The sequence below is a fragment of the Haliotis cracherodii genome, unplaced genomic scaffold (genome assembly GCF_022045235.1).
Source record: "Haliotis cracherodii isolate W230 unplaced genomic scaffold, xgHalCrac1.p SCAF_5, whole genome shotgun sequence".
Lineage (NCBI taxonomy): Eukaryota > Metazoa > Mollusca > Gastropoda > Lepetellida > Haliotidae > Haliotis > Haliotis cracherodii.
Window position 1 is genome coordinate 54006795 of NW_027266308.1, and position 22699 is coordinate 54029493.

At 39.3% G+C, this 22699-nt stretch overlaps 1 protein-coding gene across 1 annotated transcript in view; it reads left to right on the forward strand.

The window, feature by feature from the left end:
* The first annotated feature begins 2227 nt into the window (after positions 1-2227).
* The window catches only part of LOC139444021 (saccharopine dehydrogenase-like oxidoreductase), a 28538-nt gene continuing 8066 nt past the window's right edge, over positions 2228-22699 (forward strand). Inside the window, exons 1-6 of the mRNA XM_071224923.1 lie at positions 2228-2489; positions 15094-15200; positions 17336-17416; positions 19628-19757; positions 20521-20570; positions 22214-22344. Coding sequence (XP_071081024.1) covers positions 2306-2489; positions 15094-15200; positions 17336-17416; positions 19628-19757; positions 20521-20570; positions 22214-22344 — 683 coding nt within the window. The 5' untranslated portion in view covers positions 2228-2305. The remainder of the gene's footprint in view (positions 2490-15093; positions 15201-17335; positions 17417-19627; positions 19758-20520; positions 20571-22213; positions 22345-22699) is intronic.

A 22699-nucleotide genomic window follows, 5' to 3' on the forward strand; every position in this document is an offset into this window, starting at 1 on the left:
CTGTCTCAGGATATGAGCCAATGATAAATGTGCACATGCACAGTAATCTCCAGTCTGTTAAACAATGCTCAGTCAGCTCGAATGGACTGCTCTACTTTTAATCAAGGCCAAGAGGCAGGTCAAGGTTTCCCTCGGTGTGTTCACCAGAAGCATGTCGTGGTGACCTGACATGGAGAGTCTCATCTCCTCCTGTCCGTCTTGTGTGTCTGTTGCAGCCATGTTGACAAATGGCAGACCACTGTGATAGAGATCAAAGCTGATACTAAACATGAATGCCTGCCCACTCTTGCATGCATCAACAAATAAGTGCACATGCTATATTTATATCACAACAAATGTACATCTATGTAACGTATTATCACTACAATTGACTAAACCTACTGTGTAACCTCTGAACCTGAAGTACAACTCTTCGAAAGGAATAAAAAATGTCAAAAAACAAAAAAAACAAATAAGTGCAACTGCACTGGTTAGCTGTGTAGGTATAAACAACACAAATGGCTCCTATATAACTGATTAGACCTGAAGGTGAGACTGATTGCGTGGAGTGACAATGTGTGCAGGTGCATGTCAGCTCGGGAAGAGACCTCACAACAGACTGGCCATCCTTAACTTATCAGTCTTCTCCGTGCACCTGGGGGATCGTAGGTTTGTTTGTTTGTTGTTTAATGCCTCACTCAGCAATATTCCAGCTATATGACGGTGGTCTGTAAATAATCGAGTCTGGACCAGACAATCCAGTGATTGACATCATGAGCATCGATCCATGCAATTAGGGTATGATGACATGCAACAACCAAGTCAGTGAGCCTGACCACCTGATCCCGTTGGTTGCCTCTTACAACAAGCATAGTCGACTTTTACGGCATGAATAGGTTGCTGAAGACCTATTCTACCCCAGATCTTCACGGGTTGGGTAGGGACCACATACTGGTTTGCCTGTTTACACAAACTTTGAGGAGGGGGGGTGCACCACCCATTTTGAAGGTGATTGGGTATACTAAAAATGAACATTTAGAAACAAAACACTGTGACATATTTGTACAATTACACAATTACTGAACACCAATTGACAAGTCACAACATGTACCCCTCCTTTTCCAAATTAATGTCTGAGCTTGACCCGGCTCAAACTTGTTTACTGACTACAATGATATAGCTGGAACATTGCTGACTAAGGCGAAAAACAGTCAAACTATCAACCTGCATGTTATATACTCACACCATCAACCAGTGGTTTGTCTGGTCCAGATATGATTATTTTCTGGCTGCTGACATATAGCTGGAATATTGATGAATGCTGCGTCAAACAACAAAGAAACATGTCTGCAGGAATATTAAGAGGATCTAAACTTTAAATTTCCCATAGGAGAAAATAAATGAGAGTTGGCATCCAATTTTCATTTTTTTCCAAAAAGATGGGTAAAATGTGCGAGGCATACAGTATTTTATTGTTACAGTTAATGTAAAACAAAATTTAATTACAATTTAAATAGTATTAATTACACTAAAATAAAAAAATTCTTTTTCTATGTAAGTGTTAATTTAGCACCATAACTAATTAGTAGGATTTGCATAATTTGCTGTAAAGCGACTCTTATCTTTTTTCCATTTAGACAAGACTTCATACAGACAAGCCAACACACTTTAACGTATCAAGTCCTTCAAGTAGGGGTACAGGATTCTAAGCATTTTCAAAATGACAAATATTTGATTAAATTTCCTCTGACAAGATTGTTTGAATGAAAAAAAAATCAATTGGTAATTCCTTTTTACAAAATTTAGACTTGCATGTTCCTCCATGAAAGCATGATTGCAATTAATTTCTGGGGGAAAAGAATGTGCCCTTGGAGAATTAGACCAAAAAATTAGTTTCAGACTCTTGTGTTTTGATAATAAATGTAAACATGTTTCAGTAAAAACGTGATTAAATCCACTACTCTCTCCACTCAAACCACAGTTTTTTGGATTGTGTGATCCATGTGAATTAAAATGTAAGGCAAACTTTAATTTAGGTTGCTTATTCTAAAAAAAATTCTCAGAAAATCCCCATGTACTACGTTTGCATCTGGTTGCAATAAATACAGATTGAGTCATTCTCTCATGATGGCACCAAGCCGCCCTGTAGCCAACCAAAACACAGACTGATTGAGCTCCCATCACCGCGTTATCTTCTTAACAAGTTGGTACGTTCAGTGAACCCTATAGGTCGGTGCGTGGAGCTTGAGGTTTGGAGCACCTGCACAGTTTGAGAGACGTGGAAGTTGGTTACTGACTGACTGCTTGCTGGAAACTGGTCGTCAAAATGCCGAGCGGTGAAAGTGCACGAAAATATGACTTTGTAATCTTCGGTGCCACTGGGTTTACTGGTCAGTTTGTGGTAGACGAGGTCGCACGACTAGCTGAGGAAGAGGGGGTGACATGGGCGGTAGCCGGCAGGAAGATGGACAGACTACAGAAAGTCCTGGAACAGTCCGGCCAGAGAACAGGTCAGCATCTCTGAATGTGTACGGTATCTGTGATATACTGCAGTGACAGCTCATACCCACCATCCGCCAACACGCCACACATGTTGGGTGACACACCGGCATTATCAGGATGCTTCACATATTTTAAAAATGTTTAATATGTTTGCCATGGTAACATGCAGTTCGAGATGCGGGACCTACTGCTGATGTTTACTGTAGTGTTTTAAAGGGATATTCCTGACATGTCATGTTTGTCAACGTATCTCTTTTTGTTGCAATACGTTAAAGGATACAGGCAATCACACGTTCATATTTCAATCTATTAGAAAATTCAAATTTCAAATAAATGTATAAACTTAATTTTAAAATGAAGAGCTTATTAAGTTTTAAACATAGTAAGCTCTAAGACATATGGTGCAAGCCTTTTGATTCTCAAAAAAGGGGCAAAACACATATTTTCATTGTCAGCCATGTTATAGATTGTTAAGGCCACATGTTCAAAGCAGCTTTAAAAAGATCTTGAGTGAGTCATCCATCATCACTTCCTGGTGAAACATCTGTTTCCGTGGCAGTGACAAGTCGCCATGTGCAGCTGATCATGATGATGGAAACATGTACACTATATATAGCCTGGAGTACAAATTATCAGCATCTGAAATTAGCGTGATAGGTATATGAGTGTTTTGCAAGAAATATGCTACTGGTATGTTATTCATTTCCATGTATTTTATGGATGATTAAAGACTTATTATCAACTTGGATGCAATGGTTATCCCCATGCATAAAATTGGGGAGGGGGGAGGGTGTCTATGTGTGTGAATTAGTGTCTTTATTCATCTTTCCCTCATTCTGACAGCACCATACAATGATAGGAATAGTCCTAAAAGTATGCAGATTGTCTTAATGGTGAGAGTCATAATCATAATTAACAGTTCTTAAGTTTGGAGATGTTAACAGGATAAGACCTGAGACGATTAGAGCTGTCGCTATGAAACCTTGCACAGGCCTTTTTGAAACTGTTATGAATCAAATTTTATTTTATTTTAACAAGATTAATATTGTCATGAATTCTCCCTAAGCAGTCTTTTGTATCTGATTTAATCTAAAAATTATGGTTTACCAAAATCAGACAGTTTCAGTTTCACGCCAGGCTCGAATAATCTGCAATACACCACACAATCCATGTTAAATAGTAATCACCCTGGTTCAATAAGTGCCTTCTGACTAACTTCTACACTAATCTATAAATTATCTTTATAAGCACCCCCTGCTGAGACTACTCAGAAGGGGTATTATCGAAAATGTTGTTTCATTGATGTTTGAACTAATTAGTTTACCATTCAGTCTCTGAAAACCAATTTGACTTGTGTGTGGTTCTAATAGGCACCCTTACACCTGTGTATTTTAAAACGCCCAGAGCTATAATAGCAAAAACAGAATTTAAACATGAGTATTTGAGAAGCATTTTCTTTGTTAGTACCTTTTTGGCACAAATCATCATCAATAGCGGTGTATGAATTCCTCTGCAAAATTGATGTATGATTTTCTCGAATACATTCTGATGATAACAATCTAAGTCCAACAGTCATACACTATATACCATGTTCATATGTTTGTCTATGATTCATGGCTGTGTGGGAGATGGTGTCACTGATTGCTATATTGAAGCCCGGCCACCAGTGGGGCATTGGAATGTGAGATCACTATAGGTCTAGCATCCATAATGCCGCAATGAGACTCGTTACACTGGCTGTTGGTAAAAGTCCCACAAATTTCAACAATGTGTAAACTATCAATTGCATTATTAGCTATTTGAATGCAGACACATCCTCCCCCACTATTTGGCGAGTCTTACACATTCCTGTGTGTGGGTGTGTCAGCTTGCCTGGTGACTCTATAATCGGACAGGTGAACCATGTTAGACTCTGGGGCTTACCAAGCTCTCCACACACTGTCACAATACCTTTCATGTGCAGGTTTGAAAAGTGATTAAGTGGCTAGGGATGTTGCTGTGGTGCTCATCATTTCATGTCTGTCTCAGAAGTTAGGTACAGAGTTGTTTGAATGAATATTTTCCCATTCAACCTGTTTACTCATAGTATGACCTCTGTGACCTGGGATCAAACATTCAGCATTCCCGTTTACCAGTAATTACCAGTTTTTTACCAGTAAAATTAGGCTTGGACTGGTAATTCATGGACTGGCAAATAAAGTGCCTTATAAATCTTTGTTGTTGGACAAAACATCGGTGATATTCATAAAAGTACATTCTTCTAACAAAGTCAGCTTGTCTGTTACCCTCAGTGTTTCCCCTTGTCTATTTCTAGGTTAAAAATCCATTTGTAGCGACTCAAAATATTATAAAAAAGAGAGCGAAAATTGTGACTGAAGTTTGTGTGAATGACGTATAGATCTAATTAAGTTACTTCAGAAATGACATCTTTGCACTGAACATGTTGAAAGAATTAAAACCAAATAATTTTCATACGTTTATTTATTTGTTGAAAGTTGGGACTGGGAACTGGTAATTTTTAGAGTTGCCAGCATAGCTGTCAACCCCTGGATGTCTAAACGAGTGAGAAGCCAGTGTGCAAGCCACGATGGGTCCAGGGTTAAGCCCTGGTGGGGAGGGGGAGGGGGTGTTGCAGTGGGGCACAGCCCGGCGAAAACTGGTTTTGAATGATTTTAAGACCATTTTAATGGCATGTATTCTGAAATAACAACAAGTAATTGCACGAAAGGGGAAAGAATGAACCCAGTCTCGCCGTGTTGGTTGCAATCGCGATAAATCGAAAGAGAAAAGCATTTCAAAATATTTTTATCTACATTTTATATGAATGCGTGAGAATTTCCCAACCGTGCGTGTAAGCATGACATAGGTGATAAATGCGTGAGATGCGTGCGAGTTGACAGGTATGTGCCAGTCCACAAGGACTGGCAGTTTCAAAAGCCAGCAGGAACACTGACATGTGAGTTAGCTGGTTACTGTACCACAGATGAGTGCAACTGTCAACTGATCAAACATTCTAATTTTGTGATTATAACTGAAGACTGCAGCTGTAGTAAAAGATCCCACACTTGAGTTTGCTGATACCTGCACCCAGTGTTTGTAATAAGCGCCTGCATGAGGTCCGTGGCTGGTAGATCTTGTATCAGGCCTGTAGTTTCAAAGTTGTATGGGTTCATATGGTTGAGGCATGTCATCGCATCCCAACTGTGTGGATCGATGCTCATGATGTCAATCACTGGATTGTCTGGTCCAGACTCAATTATTTGCAGACCGTAGTTATGAAGCTGGAATGTTGCTGAGTGTGGCATAAACAACAAACAAACAAATCTTATGACCTGCAGTAGATTTATGTGTTGATTTATTGGTCACAATAAGCTGCATTTTTTTACATGAGGACCTGAAGAGTTGAATCAGGACTTGAAGAGTTTTGTCAGGACCTGAAGAGTTTAGTCAGGGCCTGCAGCTTCTACAGTTTGTGGGTCCTGATGGGAACCTGACAGGTTATATTGATTTCAAACACTGACAGCACAGCTGAAGTACAGCAACAAAATTGGTGAATTAGCATGATTAGCATAAGACAAGATGATATTCTTTGTGATGACTTTTTTTATAGGAAGTCAAAGTTTAACATCATTGATATCTTTTAGATGTTTTCAACAATGCCAAATATGCAGTATGACATACTTTCAGGTCACCCAGACACGTCATTGGAGTTTGATGTCGTTCATCATAAATATCATACATTCTTTACCTGCACTGCTGGGTTAAGCCCAAATTCTGTTTGTGTTCTTTGCCATGAAATCTCATAAAAGCATCATGGCCTTTTCTTTTATTTGTCATGTGACAGATTGTCATAATGGATGTTCTAGTTTAGCTTACCTGACTGCCTGGGGGCACGGGTGGCCCAGCCGTCTAAGGCGCCACGATTCGCTGTACAGAGTTGTGTCCCTTGGGCACGCCAGAAACCTATGATTCGAATCCCGGTTTGCCCCAATTATGTTTCACCAAAATCGTAAACGTCTGTGACCTGCATCACTTCGGGCTTTCCTCCCACATTAAGCTGACATGCCGCGATATAACTGGAATACTGTTAAAAGTGGCGTTAAACCCAACTCACTCACTCACTCACTACCTGACTGCCTGTCTTCGTGCATTGTCTGTCACCCTTCCATCCATCTGTCTGTTGTAAACTTGATCTCATCTGAGGCCACAAGGCCCATGAAGCTAAAGCTCACAGGAATTAAGGCTTGTTATGATCGTATACTACTCAAAAGAAGTTAGAGAACACCCATTTGTTTTATTTGACTATAGTTAATCTGTCATGGCCATGACAGATTAACTATAGCCATAAAAAAAAATTGGGTTTCTCTATATTTTCCAGTCAGATTTAGCATTTTGTTTTGTTTTTATGGGGAGTAAGGTAATACAAGCCATTACAAGCCGGAGTAGTTAACAGGTCAGTTATTGCGAAAGTTTGTTATTACCTTTTGAAAATCGTTACAGGATTAGTCATCAATCGATGCATAGTTAGGATTATCTAGCTTGTAATTGTCAAATGTAATATTAACATGATTAATACATTAGTGAATCAGGACAACCCAATATCAACTACAACTTGTGAAAACCTGTGTTTTTGGAATTATGTATGTGGTCCTAGCAATGATGTCAATGAAATTTCACAGACCCAGTCAATTTTGTGCATTGCAGCCAATATTGTTTTATTTATGTACCTGGAATCAGCTATTGAGTAACCCGCGTGTGATGTAACAGAGGGTATGTTGTGTAAGAAGTGTTGTATGATGTTATACAAATGTCTATGTTATTGTGAGATGTCTTATTAATGTAGCTAGAAGCTAGGGCTGGGACGGGTAACTCGGGTACTTGGGACGGGTGGGTACTGAGAAGGACCTGGGTACCCACAGGACTACCCAGACCCATGGTTAGTCATGTGATAACACCGTGATATAACTGTATATTGTTAAAAGCGGTGTTAAACCCAACTCACTCACTCACTCACTCACTCACTAGTCATGTGATATATTGTTAAATAACACAAGATGATCTGGAACTATATGCTTACACTACAAGTCACTAATTTCTTTCTGACTATGCACTCATTCCTTCTGACTTATATATATGTTTGAATAAAAATAAAACTTCAGTCAACTTCAGTGTATGCATGATCGTTTTATATGTGTATCTAAATACAGTTTATCCAGGTCTACGGTCAAACTATTCCCAATCGGATAGTTTTAACCTATCTCTTGAGACCTACAGTGGGTACCTGGATAGGGTCGGGTAGTAAATTTGGACCAGTCCTACTAGGGGCATATATTTTCTGTTTTAAAATTTACTGCATTCAGCATAGATGTATTTTTCCCAAATCAGAAATGTTATTTGTCTACAAGTGATGTCATCAGAGCAGAATTGCATTTATTTGTTGGACTTATATGAAGGACTTTTCAGATCACAAGTAATGTCATTAAGATATTTTAAATCTTATGTGTGAGGTGGTCTTATGATTTGAATGCTTATATATGGCAAGTAATGACAGTCTTATAACTCAAGTAGGTCATGATGACCTATTTTCAGTAGATGGGATTCGCTATAATTTCGTTGTTACGTTGAATTTCACCTCATGTTTGGGCTAAATGTTTGATAGGAAATGTGCTTTCAATACTGGTAACTGGTATTCAAGGGCAAGTTAACTCCTAAGGTCATGCACATAAAAAAAAGTGTACGATGTTAAGGATAATTCAAGAAGTGTTCTTTGTAGTTGGATTAAAATTTAATATGCATCAACTGTAGGATCCGCTCAGGTGGTAAGGTTTTGATTGACCTTCATTGAAGGTCAGGGTGACCGAAACGGTTCAACATGCCCCTATGTTCGTATAACAATAGAAATAATCAACCATGTGATTGACTGAAATTGAAGGTCGAGATCATTAAACCAAAAGTGTGTAGAACTTGGCTAATAGGGTAGACAGATGCTTTGACCTTTCAGTTTTGAAACCATACTTCACTGGATGTGTGAATTCCCAAACTATAAGTCATGTCATTAAACTTGGAAATGCTTATTACTGTCTTATTAAAGAATGTAGGGGCATGGATTTTCTGTTTTAGAATTTACTGTTGTTTTTCTCCCAAATCAGAAATGATGTTATTTGACTGCAAGTGATGTCATTAGAGCAGAATTGCATTTACTGTATTCGACGTAAGAAGCGGCCAGGGCGCTCTCAAAATTAGAAATAGGGGTCTCTTACTAAAATATAATTTTGGTGAAAAAAAAAATTGTTGAAAGATCGTAAATTTCATGATTTATGCAAACAGCCTGAAATGGAACAAAAGAAAAGTCTATGTGTATTATACACGACAGATACATTTTCCAAAAATTAATTGCCCATAATTAAGGGTGCATATAACACACGTGTGCGCATTATACACGAATAAATAAGATTTGTGTACATTGATCAATCGGAAGGGGTGCTAATTGTTCACTTCTAATATATCAGCAAATATGGTCGAGGGAGCTTATTAGAGCAGGGCGCTTATTACGTCGAATATGGACTTAAGTGAAGGACTTTAAGATTTTAGGTCATGTGTTTTTCAGATCACATGTAATGTGATTAGACGACAAATGAATTTAGGTTGCTATTTTGGTTAATGGCAACTGGCAAGGTAGTTTTATCTGGTGGTAGGTTGTAGTATAGTAGTCATGTATTTCTGCACACAGAAGGTAATGATATCTGACTGGAAATGCATGGTGGTATACATTTCTGGGGCCTTCAGGAAATGGAACCGAAGGGGCTGCTTCTGTTTATAATGTACTTGCAAACACTTTTCTAGTTATGTCTTAATGACTGCAGATCATGCAGACTTCCAGCCATGTCTACCATACTCTCATCGCCCAACCTACAGGTATATTGACTTTTTGTCTCTGTTTTTTCTGTTACGCTCTTTCCAGTCAAGTCTTTACCTGGAGGTAAACTACTCCGTTTTTGTCATTATTTTGTATGCAAGATAACTATTCCATCTATACTGAACTCCAAAAGCGTGCTAAGCATTATGAAACAAGCGTGTATTAGACTGCAGTGGGGTTAGCGGTACCAAGTTTCTTCTAAGACGCTGGGCCTCTTAATACATGCTGGCCTCTAATTAACACTGGGTCATGCGCTCCGTCCAAAAAATAGACGCCAGGCCTCTATCAGATGCCGTGTATCTAATACTGTCATATGTTGGTCCTGCAAATGTACCCATTATAGGGACCCGTGAACATCCGGGGTAGAATAGGTCTCCAGCTACACATGCTTGCCACAAAAGGCGACTATGCTTTTCGTAAGAGGCGACTAACGGGATTGGGTGGTCAGGCTCGCTGACTTGGTTGATGCATGTCATCATATCCCAATTGCGTGGATTGATGCTCATGATATTAATCGCTGGATTGTTTGGTCCAGACTCAATTAATTACAGACCGCTGTCAAATAGCTGGATTATTGCTGAGTGCGGCGTTAAACAAAAACAGACAAACAAAACCCATTATATGAGTGTAGAATTAGGGATTCTGTGAGGTTGTGAGATCCACTGTGCCTGCATAAAACAGAATTGTGGCCAGGTCCACGTCTTGCGCAAAGTTGGGCATCTAATAGAGGAAATATGGTAGGTTGTGTTTCTCTGTACTTAATTTGTATTTTCAAGTAGCTACCAAAATTTTATATTTTTGGCTCACCTGACAAAGTTCATGGTGCATTTTCCGGCTGTCTGTCAGTTTGTCTTAAACCTTTTTCATTCTGGACATCTACTATAAAGCCTATAAACATGTGAAGTTAAATTTTCCATGGATGATTCCAGCTATCAAGTAAAACATGCTCACAGAATTCTGAGTCAATTTTTATCTGGACTGACATAGCAACTATATTGAAAGGGTCATTTATGTCCCTAACTGCATGTATCATAATGACATTTTATGTCGAGTAAATTTGTGGTATTGGGAATTATATACATATATACGATTTTGATTTTTTACCCAACTATGTCTTTTGACCTTCACATACCTTTATATATCTAGTTTTACTGCATCTGTGACAGTCGATGGGGCACGGGTGGCCCAGTCGTCTAAGGCGCCATTTGCTGGCCCTTGGGTACACCAGAAACCTATGATCATGAGTTCAAATCCTGGTTCACCCTGATTATGTTCCTAGGTTTGTCAGCAGCATAATTGTGCTTGTGGGTTTCACCAAGGTGGTAAACGTCCACTGTATCCCCTCAGGCCTTCCTCCAACATTCAGCTGACACGCTGTGATATAATGGGAATACATTTCAAAGGACCCTAGAAGATCCGGGGTAGAATAGGTCTTCAGCAACCCAATCTTACTGTAAAAGGCGACTATGCCTGTCGTAAGAGGCGACTAACAGGATCGGTTGGTCAGGCTCACTGACTTGGTTGATGTAAGTCATTGTATCCCAGTTGCGTAGATCGATGCTCATAATGCACAACCATAACCATTCATGTGTACATGTACATGGGACCCGTGAAGAATAGGTCTTCAGCAACCCATGCCTGCTGTAAATCGATGGCAATAGTCAATTGCATAGATCGATGCTCATGCTATCAATCACTGAATTGTCTGGTCCAGACTGGATTATATACAGACCACCCTCACATAGCTGGAATATTGCTGAGTGCGGCGTAAACCAACAAACAAGTGCGGTGTAAAAAACAAACAAACATTTCAAAGCAGCATTAAACTGAACAATTTCACTCACCTATCACTCTTCTGTGTCATTTTGTGACCTCTCTGATCTAATATAATGTTCCAGACAACATCCAATGAGCTACAGAGCCTTGTGTCTCTATGCTGTACATATTCTCTGAAACCACAGTAACAAAGATTACTGAGAATGAGCATGTCAGTTGGGGCAGTTGTTTGATCATCTGTATTTGACATACTGGTAGGTCCAGCATCTATGAAAAGAGACAGCCTCATCTGAAACCTGCGAATCAAGTAATGAATAATTGGTCTGACCTTAAGTAAAATACACTTGCCTCCTGACAAGTTAAGATAAGTGATTTTGTTGCCCGACCTCGTATTTTTACCTGCCGGGAGTCGGGAAATGGCAAATTTCCACCCCTGAGTGGCATTGATTGGTCATGTTGCTTAAAATACGGAAAACGAGAGTTTTGACCAGCACTATGCGCATTCATACTACATGTGTGTGACAGTGTCGCCTCAAATTGTATTGCCCACTAATTAAGAATATAAACTTCGCTTGTGGTTCTCTTTTATTGCATGCATGCGCTTCTAAGATCAAAGGATGTATAGTGTGAAAAGTTAACTAGTTGAATAATCGTATTTCCAGGACTTGCCGCGGATGTTTTCAAACAGATTATTAGAACTCCATTCAGTGATAAACGGTTGATTATGCAATGAGAAGCGTTATGTGCAAATGAACAACAAACAACAATACAATCACGGCTGTGTAAAACTCTCAGTATTAAAAGTGTACATAAATTTTGGGAGCCATGCGTTACCGCACATAGTAACCGAGGTAGCGCTTTATCGAAGAGCACAATAGCGAGGGATCACTGTACTCATTTTTTTCATTTCTACCATCTGATACTGCAAAGTAACTGCATAACAACTTTTTTATTGATTTGTAATATCTTTTCCTTGTAATAGATATCTTACTTGCTAGTAGTTCATGAACATTTGGACTAGAATTTCACACAAAATACCTAATACCTGTAAAACAATTTCTGTCATTTGAATAATATTTTGCCCACATAGATGTGATACTTGCTGGTGTAGACTGCATAAACTTTTGACCTAGAATTTCAAACTAGAAATAATATCAATATTTAATGCCATTGATTGCTATATAGCATGTGCTGGTTGTGTCAGCAGGACCCAGATGTTGCATACGAGGGTCTCACTCCACACATCAGCTGATCAGTATGGATCATTATCTCCTGCCCAGCTGTGTGATACAGATTATTGCATCCTCTCATGCTGATAACCAAATATATCACTTCTGATCACAGTCATCTTTTAGTGGAGCGAATTAATTATTTTGTTATAATGAAGGAATGTCTGGAAGATGTAGAAAGTAATTTTCTCTCCAATATGGCCATTATCATCTCTCCCATCACAAGGAGATGGGGGGGGGGGGGGGGGGGGGGGGGGAAGAAATTGGGGTTATCCTTCCATCATGTTTATTTCGTGGTGCATAACTCAAGACCATTCAGTGTTTCTTTGTCACATTTTGTGCAGATATCAGTTTTGCAATGTACTGACACCTTTCTGTATAAGGATGTTTAGAGAAAGAAAAATTCTGATTTTCATGAGGACAAATTCAATAAACAATTTGTATTTCTTCATTTATCAGTCAAGAGCATCAATCACATCAATAGAGCATACCATTGGCAAGGGAATATGACGATTTCATGCTTGCTTTTATAGAATTTATTTCTGTGTTAGTTTAAAATTGAAAAATTTCTAACCACAACATGATAAAGAGTTTTCTATAACCTTGATAACCATATTCATATATTTTGGCATGTTATTTGTAGTCAAGCAGGTAGTAAACATGATAACAATTGATTGTGTTAAGCATGGCAGCATGCCATGATATTAGTATCGATGTCAAGTATTTTACTGTGAATTTTGTGGCTAATGATTTTGTCACCCCGGAAAATGTTTTGAACAAAACCTTGACCTTTGTTTATACAGAGGAGCTATGCTAGGTCAGACTGACCTAGGCAGTGAAGTGAGCCTGCTTGTCTGTCTGTAGACTTGCACAAGTCTCTAAGGCAATAATTATTAGTCTAAATCATAATTTCTTGATTATGTAAATAAGAAGAACAAGTTGTTCCTAGAGACGGGAGTCCTTAGATTGTACTGTCCACATATCTAGACTTGCCTATTAGGAAGATAGAATTACTAAACATCTGTGGCCCTGTCTTTCAGTATAGCCTTGGAGCAAGGCTAGTCTTTCTGTTGTAGATCGAGGCTTGAGGTCAACATGACCTCATGAACACATCAACCTCTCATCACTGGACTTAATCATTTGTGCCTCATTTTTTTTCCCAGTAAAAATAATAGATAAAACATATTACCCCCTGATATGTCTTTTTTAACTGATGAAATGTAGTACTTTTGTTGTAAAAAAACAACAACTACATTTGACTGGAGGATATGTTATTACTGAAATACTGGTAGTATAATGGAGAGACAGAAGCTGGTACAGGGGGCACGGGTGGCCCAGTCGTCTAAGGCGCAGCGATTCGCTGTACAGAGTTGCATCCCTTGGGCATGCCAGAAACCTATGATTGTGGGTCCGAATCCCAGTTCGCCCTGATTATGTTTCTAGGTTTGTCAGCACCATACCCGTGCTCGCGGGTCTCACCGAAGTGGTAAACGCCTGAGACCCGCATCACTTCGGGCTTTCCTCCCACATTAAGCTGACACGTTGTGGTGTAACTGGAATACTGTTAAAAGCGGCGTTAAACCCAACTCACTCACTCACTTACTGGTACATGTGCAATAGGGTAGTTTATTAATCATTTGACACATGTGCAGGTTTATGTGAGCCATATGCTCTCAGTTGCAGAAGTGCACCTGGGGAAGGTGTGTGGAAAGCATCAAGTTTGGAAAGGATTTTGTAAGACATTGTTTCCAGTACCATATCTTGTTTTGCTGCAGTCACATATGGCGTCTAGTTTCTCTACAACCTCAACATGTGCCCCAAGAAGTTTCTGTTTTGTTTGAAATTTAGCATGATTAAATGTTCAGTTTACATATCTCAAAACTGAAAACCAGTTGACGAGCATCATTCATGAATGAGTGAGTGAGTGAGTGAGTGAGTATGGTTTTGTGACACTTTTAGCAATATTCCAACAATATCATGACGGGGCACCACGACATGTACCCATGTGGGGAATCGAACCCGGGTCTTCGGTGTGATGAGTAAACACTTCAACCACTGGTCTACCCCACTGCCCATTCCTCATGAAACACACAGGCCATAGAATTAAATACATCGTCCTACCCAGGGTTCATGGGTCAACCTAGTACAGGTACCTTCTCCCACAAACCAGGCAGATGTGAAGAGTCGTCATATCTTTCATCAAGTAATCATATGAGTTTATCATTTTTTTCGGTTTAGTAAGTTGTCCGCTTTTTTTAAAGAAATGTTTTATTTATTATAGAGAAAATGCTATGAAAAATAAGTAAAATGTAAATAAATATGATGGCATTAGCTGAGAAGGATTGCTACATTTTAGTACATCTCCTAAGGGGTGGTCGGGCAGCCTAGTGGTTAAAGCGTTCGCTCGTCACGCCAAAGACCCGGGTTAGATTCCCGACATGGGTACAATGTGTGAAGCCCATTTCTGCTGACCCCCACCGTGATATTGCTTGAATATTGCTAAAAGCAGCGTAAAACCATACCCACTCACTCACCCACTGGATATAGCTAGAATACTATCAAAAGCGGCGTTAAATACAACTATCTCAATCACTCAACTGGTGTACATGCAGCAGCCTTGATAATCTGTAAATCTAGTAGCTGTATTACAGCATTCATTCACTGTTGTTTTTGTTTTTTATCCCTTTGCAGGAAAGAGTTTGGAGGACACTCCAGTCATTATAGCCGACTCGAGCGCCGAGCAGTCAATCTTGGACATGTGTAAACAGGCTAGAGTCATACTGAACTGTGTGGGACCGGTAAGATCTCGGCTGTACTAATCTGTTCTTAGGGATATAAAACATTACATTCTGTTGTGAAGCTCACCATCCATTTATTGGAGTGTTAGCTGGTGTGTGTTTGTGCTTGAAGTGCAGCTGTTAATTCTTTGGCTTTCTTGACATGGTGGTGAATGTGCTGTTTCTGGAAATACAAGTACTTGCAAACACTCTTCTAATTGTGAAGCCATTTTTTTGTGTTTGTACACATGTGCAGACCCAAATAGAAAAAAAACACCTCCATGGTGTATCTGCACCAGGAGCAGAAGGTTGGTGGTTCTATCCCTGGCCGTGTCATACCAAAAGACGTTGAAAGATGGTACTTGTTGTCACCCTGCCTGGCACTCAGCATTAAGGGGCTAAAACAAGGACTGGTCGGCTCAGAGTCAGTGTCTCTGAGTGAAAAGGACAGACCTTCTGTACACCATGTTTGTTGTAATTCCAACATGAACTAAGGATCAGATTGTTACAATGTGTTCCCTGGTTGGGTATGAAACCTAATCACTGGTTTGCCTGAACCAGACTTGATTATTTACACACCATTGAGGTATGACTGGAATATTGCCAAGTGAAGCAAACAACTACATTTACTTGCACTTAAGGATTTCTTTGTATCATCAGTTCCTTACATGATTGGATATCAGCTATGTGGGGAAACATTTTAAAGGTGTAGTGACAGGTTTGACTATACCATTGTACTGTAATGTACTGTACTGAACTACTGTACTGTACTGTATTTCAAATTATTTTACATTTCAATCTCTTATGTACTGAAACACTTTGAAAAGAAACATTCGCTTTTTTGCAATATTAAACAAAATGGACACAAAAATCAAATTAAGTTATTCTGGGTATTTAGGCATGCGATAAAATTAAACACAACATTGTCATTGTACGGGTTAGAATCTCAATCAACTTGTTTGGAGATAGAGATGCAAAAAAAACAGACATGGAATAAATGATTATATGTACTGCCAGCGATTGTTGTGTACAGAACTGATAAAGCATGATAAAATAGCAAAATGTTCAACATTGATTAATCAAGGCAACACCAAAGCATATACAATATACAATGGTCTGTACTGGTATATACAAAGGTCTGTACCGGTATATACAATGTTCTGTACCGGTATATACAATGGTCTGTACCGGTATATACAATAGTCTGAACAGGAAAATAGACCCTGCAATAAGCCAGTTCACTGGATGTATCTAATTTCCAGAAATATGATCGACCATTCTGTTGACATTAGTGTGATTCATTAACTTTTATTAGTGTGATTCATTAACTTTCCATGGTGGGTGACATGTGTTTATGTGTGGTGTACCATGACATTTTCAGTTTGGTTTCAATGACCTTCTCAAATAAAAGAGAACAGTTCACTGGAATGGTGAAGTGAGATAATGTCTGTCCATGATACAAATTATGTACTGTTAGGTATCTTTTTAAACAAAATACAAGTATATACAAGGTTGGAAGTATACAAATAGTGTGTCTGTAGTACATGTATTGATACAATACAATACAACTATGTACCATGTTATATAAGGGTGAAAATGTTCAACTATTGAATGGGTAGATACTAGGGCTGGGACGAGTCCAAATTTACTACCCGAGTAACCAACCCCCTATTACCCAACACTACCCGGGTAGCCAATGTAGGGCTCAAGAGATAGGAACAAAATGTCTGATTGGGAATTGTTTTACCGCAGCCCTAGCTAAGACCATTTAGATACATGTATCAAACAATCAGATCATGTGTACACTGAAGTTGACTGAAGCTTATCTTTACTCAAACATATGAGTCAGAAGGAATGTGTGCATCATCAGAAAGAAATGCGAACATTAGCGACTTGTAGTGTAACCACTAAGCTATAGAGAGTTTTTGTCATTAAACAATATATCACGTAACTAACCACGGGTCCGGGTAGTCCTGTGGGTACCCAGGTCCTACTCAGGATGCACCAGACCCGAGTACCCGGGTACCCTAGTTACCCGTCCCAGCTCTAGTAGATATATCATATGTCAACACATATCCCATGGTACTTGCTACACAGAAACTTAGGTTATGTGTAGTCTAATGCATTATAGTTTCTAATAATCATTTGTGTTCCAGTACCGTTTCCATGGCAACCAGTTGGTGAGAGCTTGTATCGAGGAAGGAGCAAGCCACATTGACATAAGCGGAGAGCCACAGGTATACAAGGCCCACTCTAATTAACAACAACGGGAAACAGGATTGCTTTCGTTATGAAAGTTAAAAATGTTGAATTTGCAGAAATACATTGTGACAAGGGAATAACGTTGAGTGTTGTATTATTTCTGTCCCAGAGTTTTTAGTGATATGTTATACAGTAACAGTGGTCTCAAGGGAATTAGTTGAATTACATTTGTAGTCTTGCAAGTACACATGAGGGCACTTTAGGTAATTAACTGATTCATTCATAAATATTCATTCACTCACCCTCTCTAAATCAGTTTGTCCTTGAACCTTAAAGGGAGCTCTCTGAATATAGTATCAGTGGTGTCAAGGGAATTAAAATGGTGACTATTGTATTTGCAGTTGTGAAGGTACACATGTAGGCAGTTAATGTAATTGGCTGGTTTAAAATCCAGATGTCTGCATCACCATACAGTAAATCTGTATAAGTTTTAATTCCATTAAGTCTGCAGTAACTCTTTGACCATGTTTCTGATGATATTCCATGGCAAAGACATATGGTTGTAGTACCAATTTGATAAAATGGTAGAAATGTCTGTGTCAGTCAGTTGGCCAGACTTTGACCATGTTTCTGATGATATTCCATGGCAAAGACATATGGTTGTAGTACCAATTTGATAAAATGGTAGAAATGTCTGTGTCAGTCAGTTGGCCAGACTTTGACCATGTTTCTGATGATATTCCATGGCAAAGACATATGGTTGTAGTACCAATTTGATAAAATGGTAGAAATGTCTGTGTCAGTCAGTTGGCCAGACTTTGACCATGTTTCTGATGATATTCCATGGCAAAGACATATGGTTGTAGTACCAATTTGATAAAATGGTAGAAATGTCTGTGTCAGTCAGTTGGCCAGACTTTGACCATGTTTCTGATGATATTCCATGGCAAAGACATATGGTTGTAGTACCAATTTGATAAAATGGTAGAAATGTCTGTGTCAGTCAGTTGGCCAGACTTTGACCATGTTTCTGATGATATTCCATGGCAAAGACATATGGTTGTAGTACCAATTTGATAAAATGGTAGAAATGTCTGTGTCAGTCAGTTGGCCAGACTTTGACCATGTTTCTGATGATATTCCATGGCAAAGACATATGGTTGTAGTACCAATTTGATAAAATGGTAGAAATGTCTGTTGTCTGTCAGTTGGCCAGACCAAACACTGTTCACATACTATTTGTGATACATAATTTGCGTGGCTGTTTTATAAACTTATAAAGTATGAAAATGATAGTTCAGATAATATTTAACCGTTTGAGCCATGGGTTTCTCCAATCTGTGAAGATGATTGTTCAGATATACTACTCAAAAGAAGTTAAGAACCACCCGATTGTTTCATGTTACTATAGAAACCGGTAATCTGTCATGGGATGAAAGGTTTACTAAAGTAATATTGAAGAATTTGGTGCTCCTTAACTTCTTTTGAGTAGTATATAAAAAATGAAACTTTTCTCTGTGTTGCTGGGATTACTGCCATCGGCTGGTAATCCATCACAACAGCCTAGAACCTGCACAACAGCATTCTTCTAGTGGTTTCGGTGTGGATGCCCAGGCAGGATCTTGTGTGGCCTTGAATGTTAGGTTCACTGTCATGTCAACCACACCTGTTTGCTAGCTGCTTTAATTAATAAGGCTGATTCAGTACAAGCCATGATTCACTCCCTCACTCAATACAATGAAGACAAGCAAGTTTTTAAGATGAAGCTGTTTGCTTTGTTTATAAAATATATTTACATGTAAAACATTATTTAAGCTCATAGGACTCTTATGATTACTGGGGTAGCCTACTTGTTTAAATAGATTGTTACCCCAAAGACTCGCTCGCTCACTCACGAACGAACGAACGAACGAACGGAAATTAGAAATTCCACAAAAGCAAATAATTGTTAAAGGGTGAGGGATAATGAGGATCTCAGAGTATTGTTATTTTGACCTCCGCTGTACTGTTCAAAGTTCACTTGTCAATGCAGACAAAGTTGTTTTCTTGATTTTAGCTTATCTGTTCTTTCAGTGCAACATCTTGGTACAGGTGCTAGCCTGCTAGTGAACTTGCTTGATAAAGGTACCAGCACCTGTACCCAAACTTACTATTGAAGGAATAAAGAAGTTGAAATCCATATGTAAAGTCTTCTTTGGTACTACAGCTACTGAAATGTACCATTTGACCCTGTCTCTTTGTTCCAGTACCTGGAGAACATGCAGCTCTTGTACAACGCCAAAGCCAAGGAAGCTGGCGTCTACATCGTCGGCAGCTGTGGTTTTGACAGCATCCCTGCAGACCTTGGCGTTGTCTTCATGAAATCTAAGTTTCAGGGTATGTTCTGAACATCTTCCCGAGGCAAGGGAGTTAACTCACTGTAAAAGTCCAGTTTCCACCCTGGCCGAACTAGGCTGGATTTTTCGATCGTAGCGCCACCAGTGTCTATGACGAGTTATGTCCCTTCTATATCCCTCCTTTTGACCAATCAGATTCCTACTCTCATATCACTTGCATTTGCTTCAAAGAAAATGACTGTGCCCAGTGAAGATGATCTGATCGATAATTAAGATCTATATTGTAATAAAAGGGGATTTACTTCACGAAGTGCATCAAATCACTTGAGCACCTTGATTTAAAGCATGAAAAGATTTGGAAAATATCTGTTGATGCTATGTTGACGGTACACATGCTTTGTAAATCCTGCATTCAACCGAAATCTGCATGGCAGTTTACGAACTGGATGTCGATTTTGATTGGACTATGCTGGAAGCTGGACTTTTATAGTCAGTTAACTTCTCGGGAAGATGAATCATCTCATTTCCGGGGTAGAATTCACAGCCATTCAATATCACTAACCTGTGTATTGTATATGTGTATTTCAGAAGTGGTGTCATTTGCTTATAAGAATTTTTTAGTATGTTTAATGTTTGGCATTGTATAGAATATAGATGGATGGATTTATTTTCATGATATTTACTTGTGGATATACATGATATATCTTCATGGTAAAGTGGTGGTGTAAAAAAACATTCAATATTTCATTGTCATGACAACAGACAAGAAGGATCAAATATGAGCCTATTTTGAACTGTTTCAGGTGATTTGAATTCTGTGGAGTGTTACGTCAATTTGACCTCAGGACCAGAGGTAGGTGATGAAAGCTGATTATGTATGTTAGGTTTATCATATTTGTATTAAATGCATGTATAGTCCATGTGTACATTACATGTATTCGTACGAATCATGTGGACATATGTGTAAACACCCCATAATGAAATGGGTGAGAATTGGTCTTCAACAACCCATGCTTGTCGTAAGAGGCGACTATTGGGATTTTGTGGTCTGACTCGCTGACTTGGTTGATGCACGTCAGGGTATCACAGTTGCTCATGATGTCAATCACTGGAATTTCTGGTCCAGACTCAATAATTTACAGAGTTTTACCGTAGTTTCTTGAGCATAGTGCGCACCCATGTATAATGCGCACCCCCCTCTAGCGGATTCAATATTTTGGAAAAAAAGAAATTTGATTATTATGCTGGAATAATGCTGAGTGTAGGGTTAAAAAACAAACAACCAAACAAACGAAAACATAAGACATTAGGGCTGGGATGAGTCCAAATTTATTACCAGGGTACCCTACCTTCTATTACCCAACCCTACCAAGGTACCCATTGGAGATCCCAAGAGTTGGGGGGGCACGGGTGGCCAAGTCGTCTAAGGCGCCGCGATTTGCTGTGCAGAGTTGCGTCCCTTGGACACGCCAGAAACCTATGATTGTGGGTTCGAATCCCGGTCTGCCCCAATTATGTTTCTAGGTTTGTCAGCACCATACCCATGCTCGTGGGTTGTACCGATGTGGTAAATGTCTGAGACCTGCATCACTTCGAGCTTTCCTCCCACATTAAGCTGACACGCCGTGATATGACTGGAAAACTGTTAAAAGCAGCGTTAAACCCAACTCAATCACTCACTCACTCACTCAAGAGTTGCAAACAAAATGTCCCTGGCAGAAATTATTTAGTTACATATGTATCAAACAATCAGATGATGTGTACACAGAAGTTGACTAAAGCTTTATCTTTACTAAAACATATACAAGTCAGAAGGAATGTGTGAATCGTCAGAAAGAAATGCGAATATTATAGTCAGTCACTATAGTCAGTTTGTTGTCATTAAACAATTTATCACATGATTAACCATGGATCCGGTAATTTCTGTGGGTACCCGGGTCCTACTCAGGACCCACCTGACCTGAGTACCCGAGTTACCCATCCCGGCCCTAATACATATGTGGATGTTACATGTGTTTGGACATACTGTGTACATATTACATGTGTGGGATGGATATACTGTGTACATATTACATGTGTGGGATGGATATATTACCAATGTGGTAGAAATATCCTGCATCAAACTTGAGGTGATTGGATGGTTGGTTGGTTGGTTGGTTGGTTGGTTTGTTGTTGTACGCCGCACTCAGCAATGTTCAGCTATATGGCGGCGGTCTGTAAATAATCGAGTCTGGACCAGACAATCCGGTGATTGATATGAGCACTTGAGGTGAAGTCTGTACACATTGTAACCATGAAATTGGTGTATGAAGTACATTTTGTAGATTGGCTTGACAGGGTGTTCAGAGTTATTCCCCTTTGTCCAAAGTGCCTTTGCCTTTTGCAACTACTGATGTGATGTTGTTTTAGGTTGTACTGAGACCAAACTGGATGATTTACCTCTTTCTAAGTCAAGACTATTTGCTCATGTCTGTTTGAACCTGTACCTCTCTCCAGGGAGCTGCAATCAACTACGCTACTTTTGAATCTGCCGTCCATGGCTTCGCAAACCAGGGGGAGCTGCCTGCCATCAGAAAGCAGCTGTTTCCCAACCCCTTGCCTCGCAGTAAACACAAGGCCCCAAGAAGGTCAGAAACCATGGCAACAATAGCCATACATGGTTACATGATTCATGAATGTGTTGTTTTTCCTAAAATTGTGGAAAGATAGATGTTGATTAGCATTTATGGTAATATTCTTGACAGCAGCCAAATTTAGGATGTTTTTTAATGTATGACAAAGCATTAATCAGAAACCAGCTACTATCGGCTCATACATAAAAAAAATTACCTCCTGTATTTGGAGTCACACATTTACCCCAAATACAGTGATCGCTCGCTATAACGCTACCAATGGGGTCCAAATAATTGGTGGGCGTTATAGACGATGAGCCGTTTAACCGAGGCCGAGGCGCGCGCTCGGAAAATCTCAAATCATCAATAT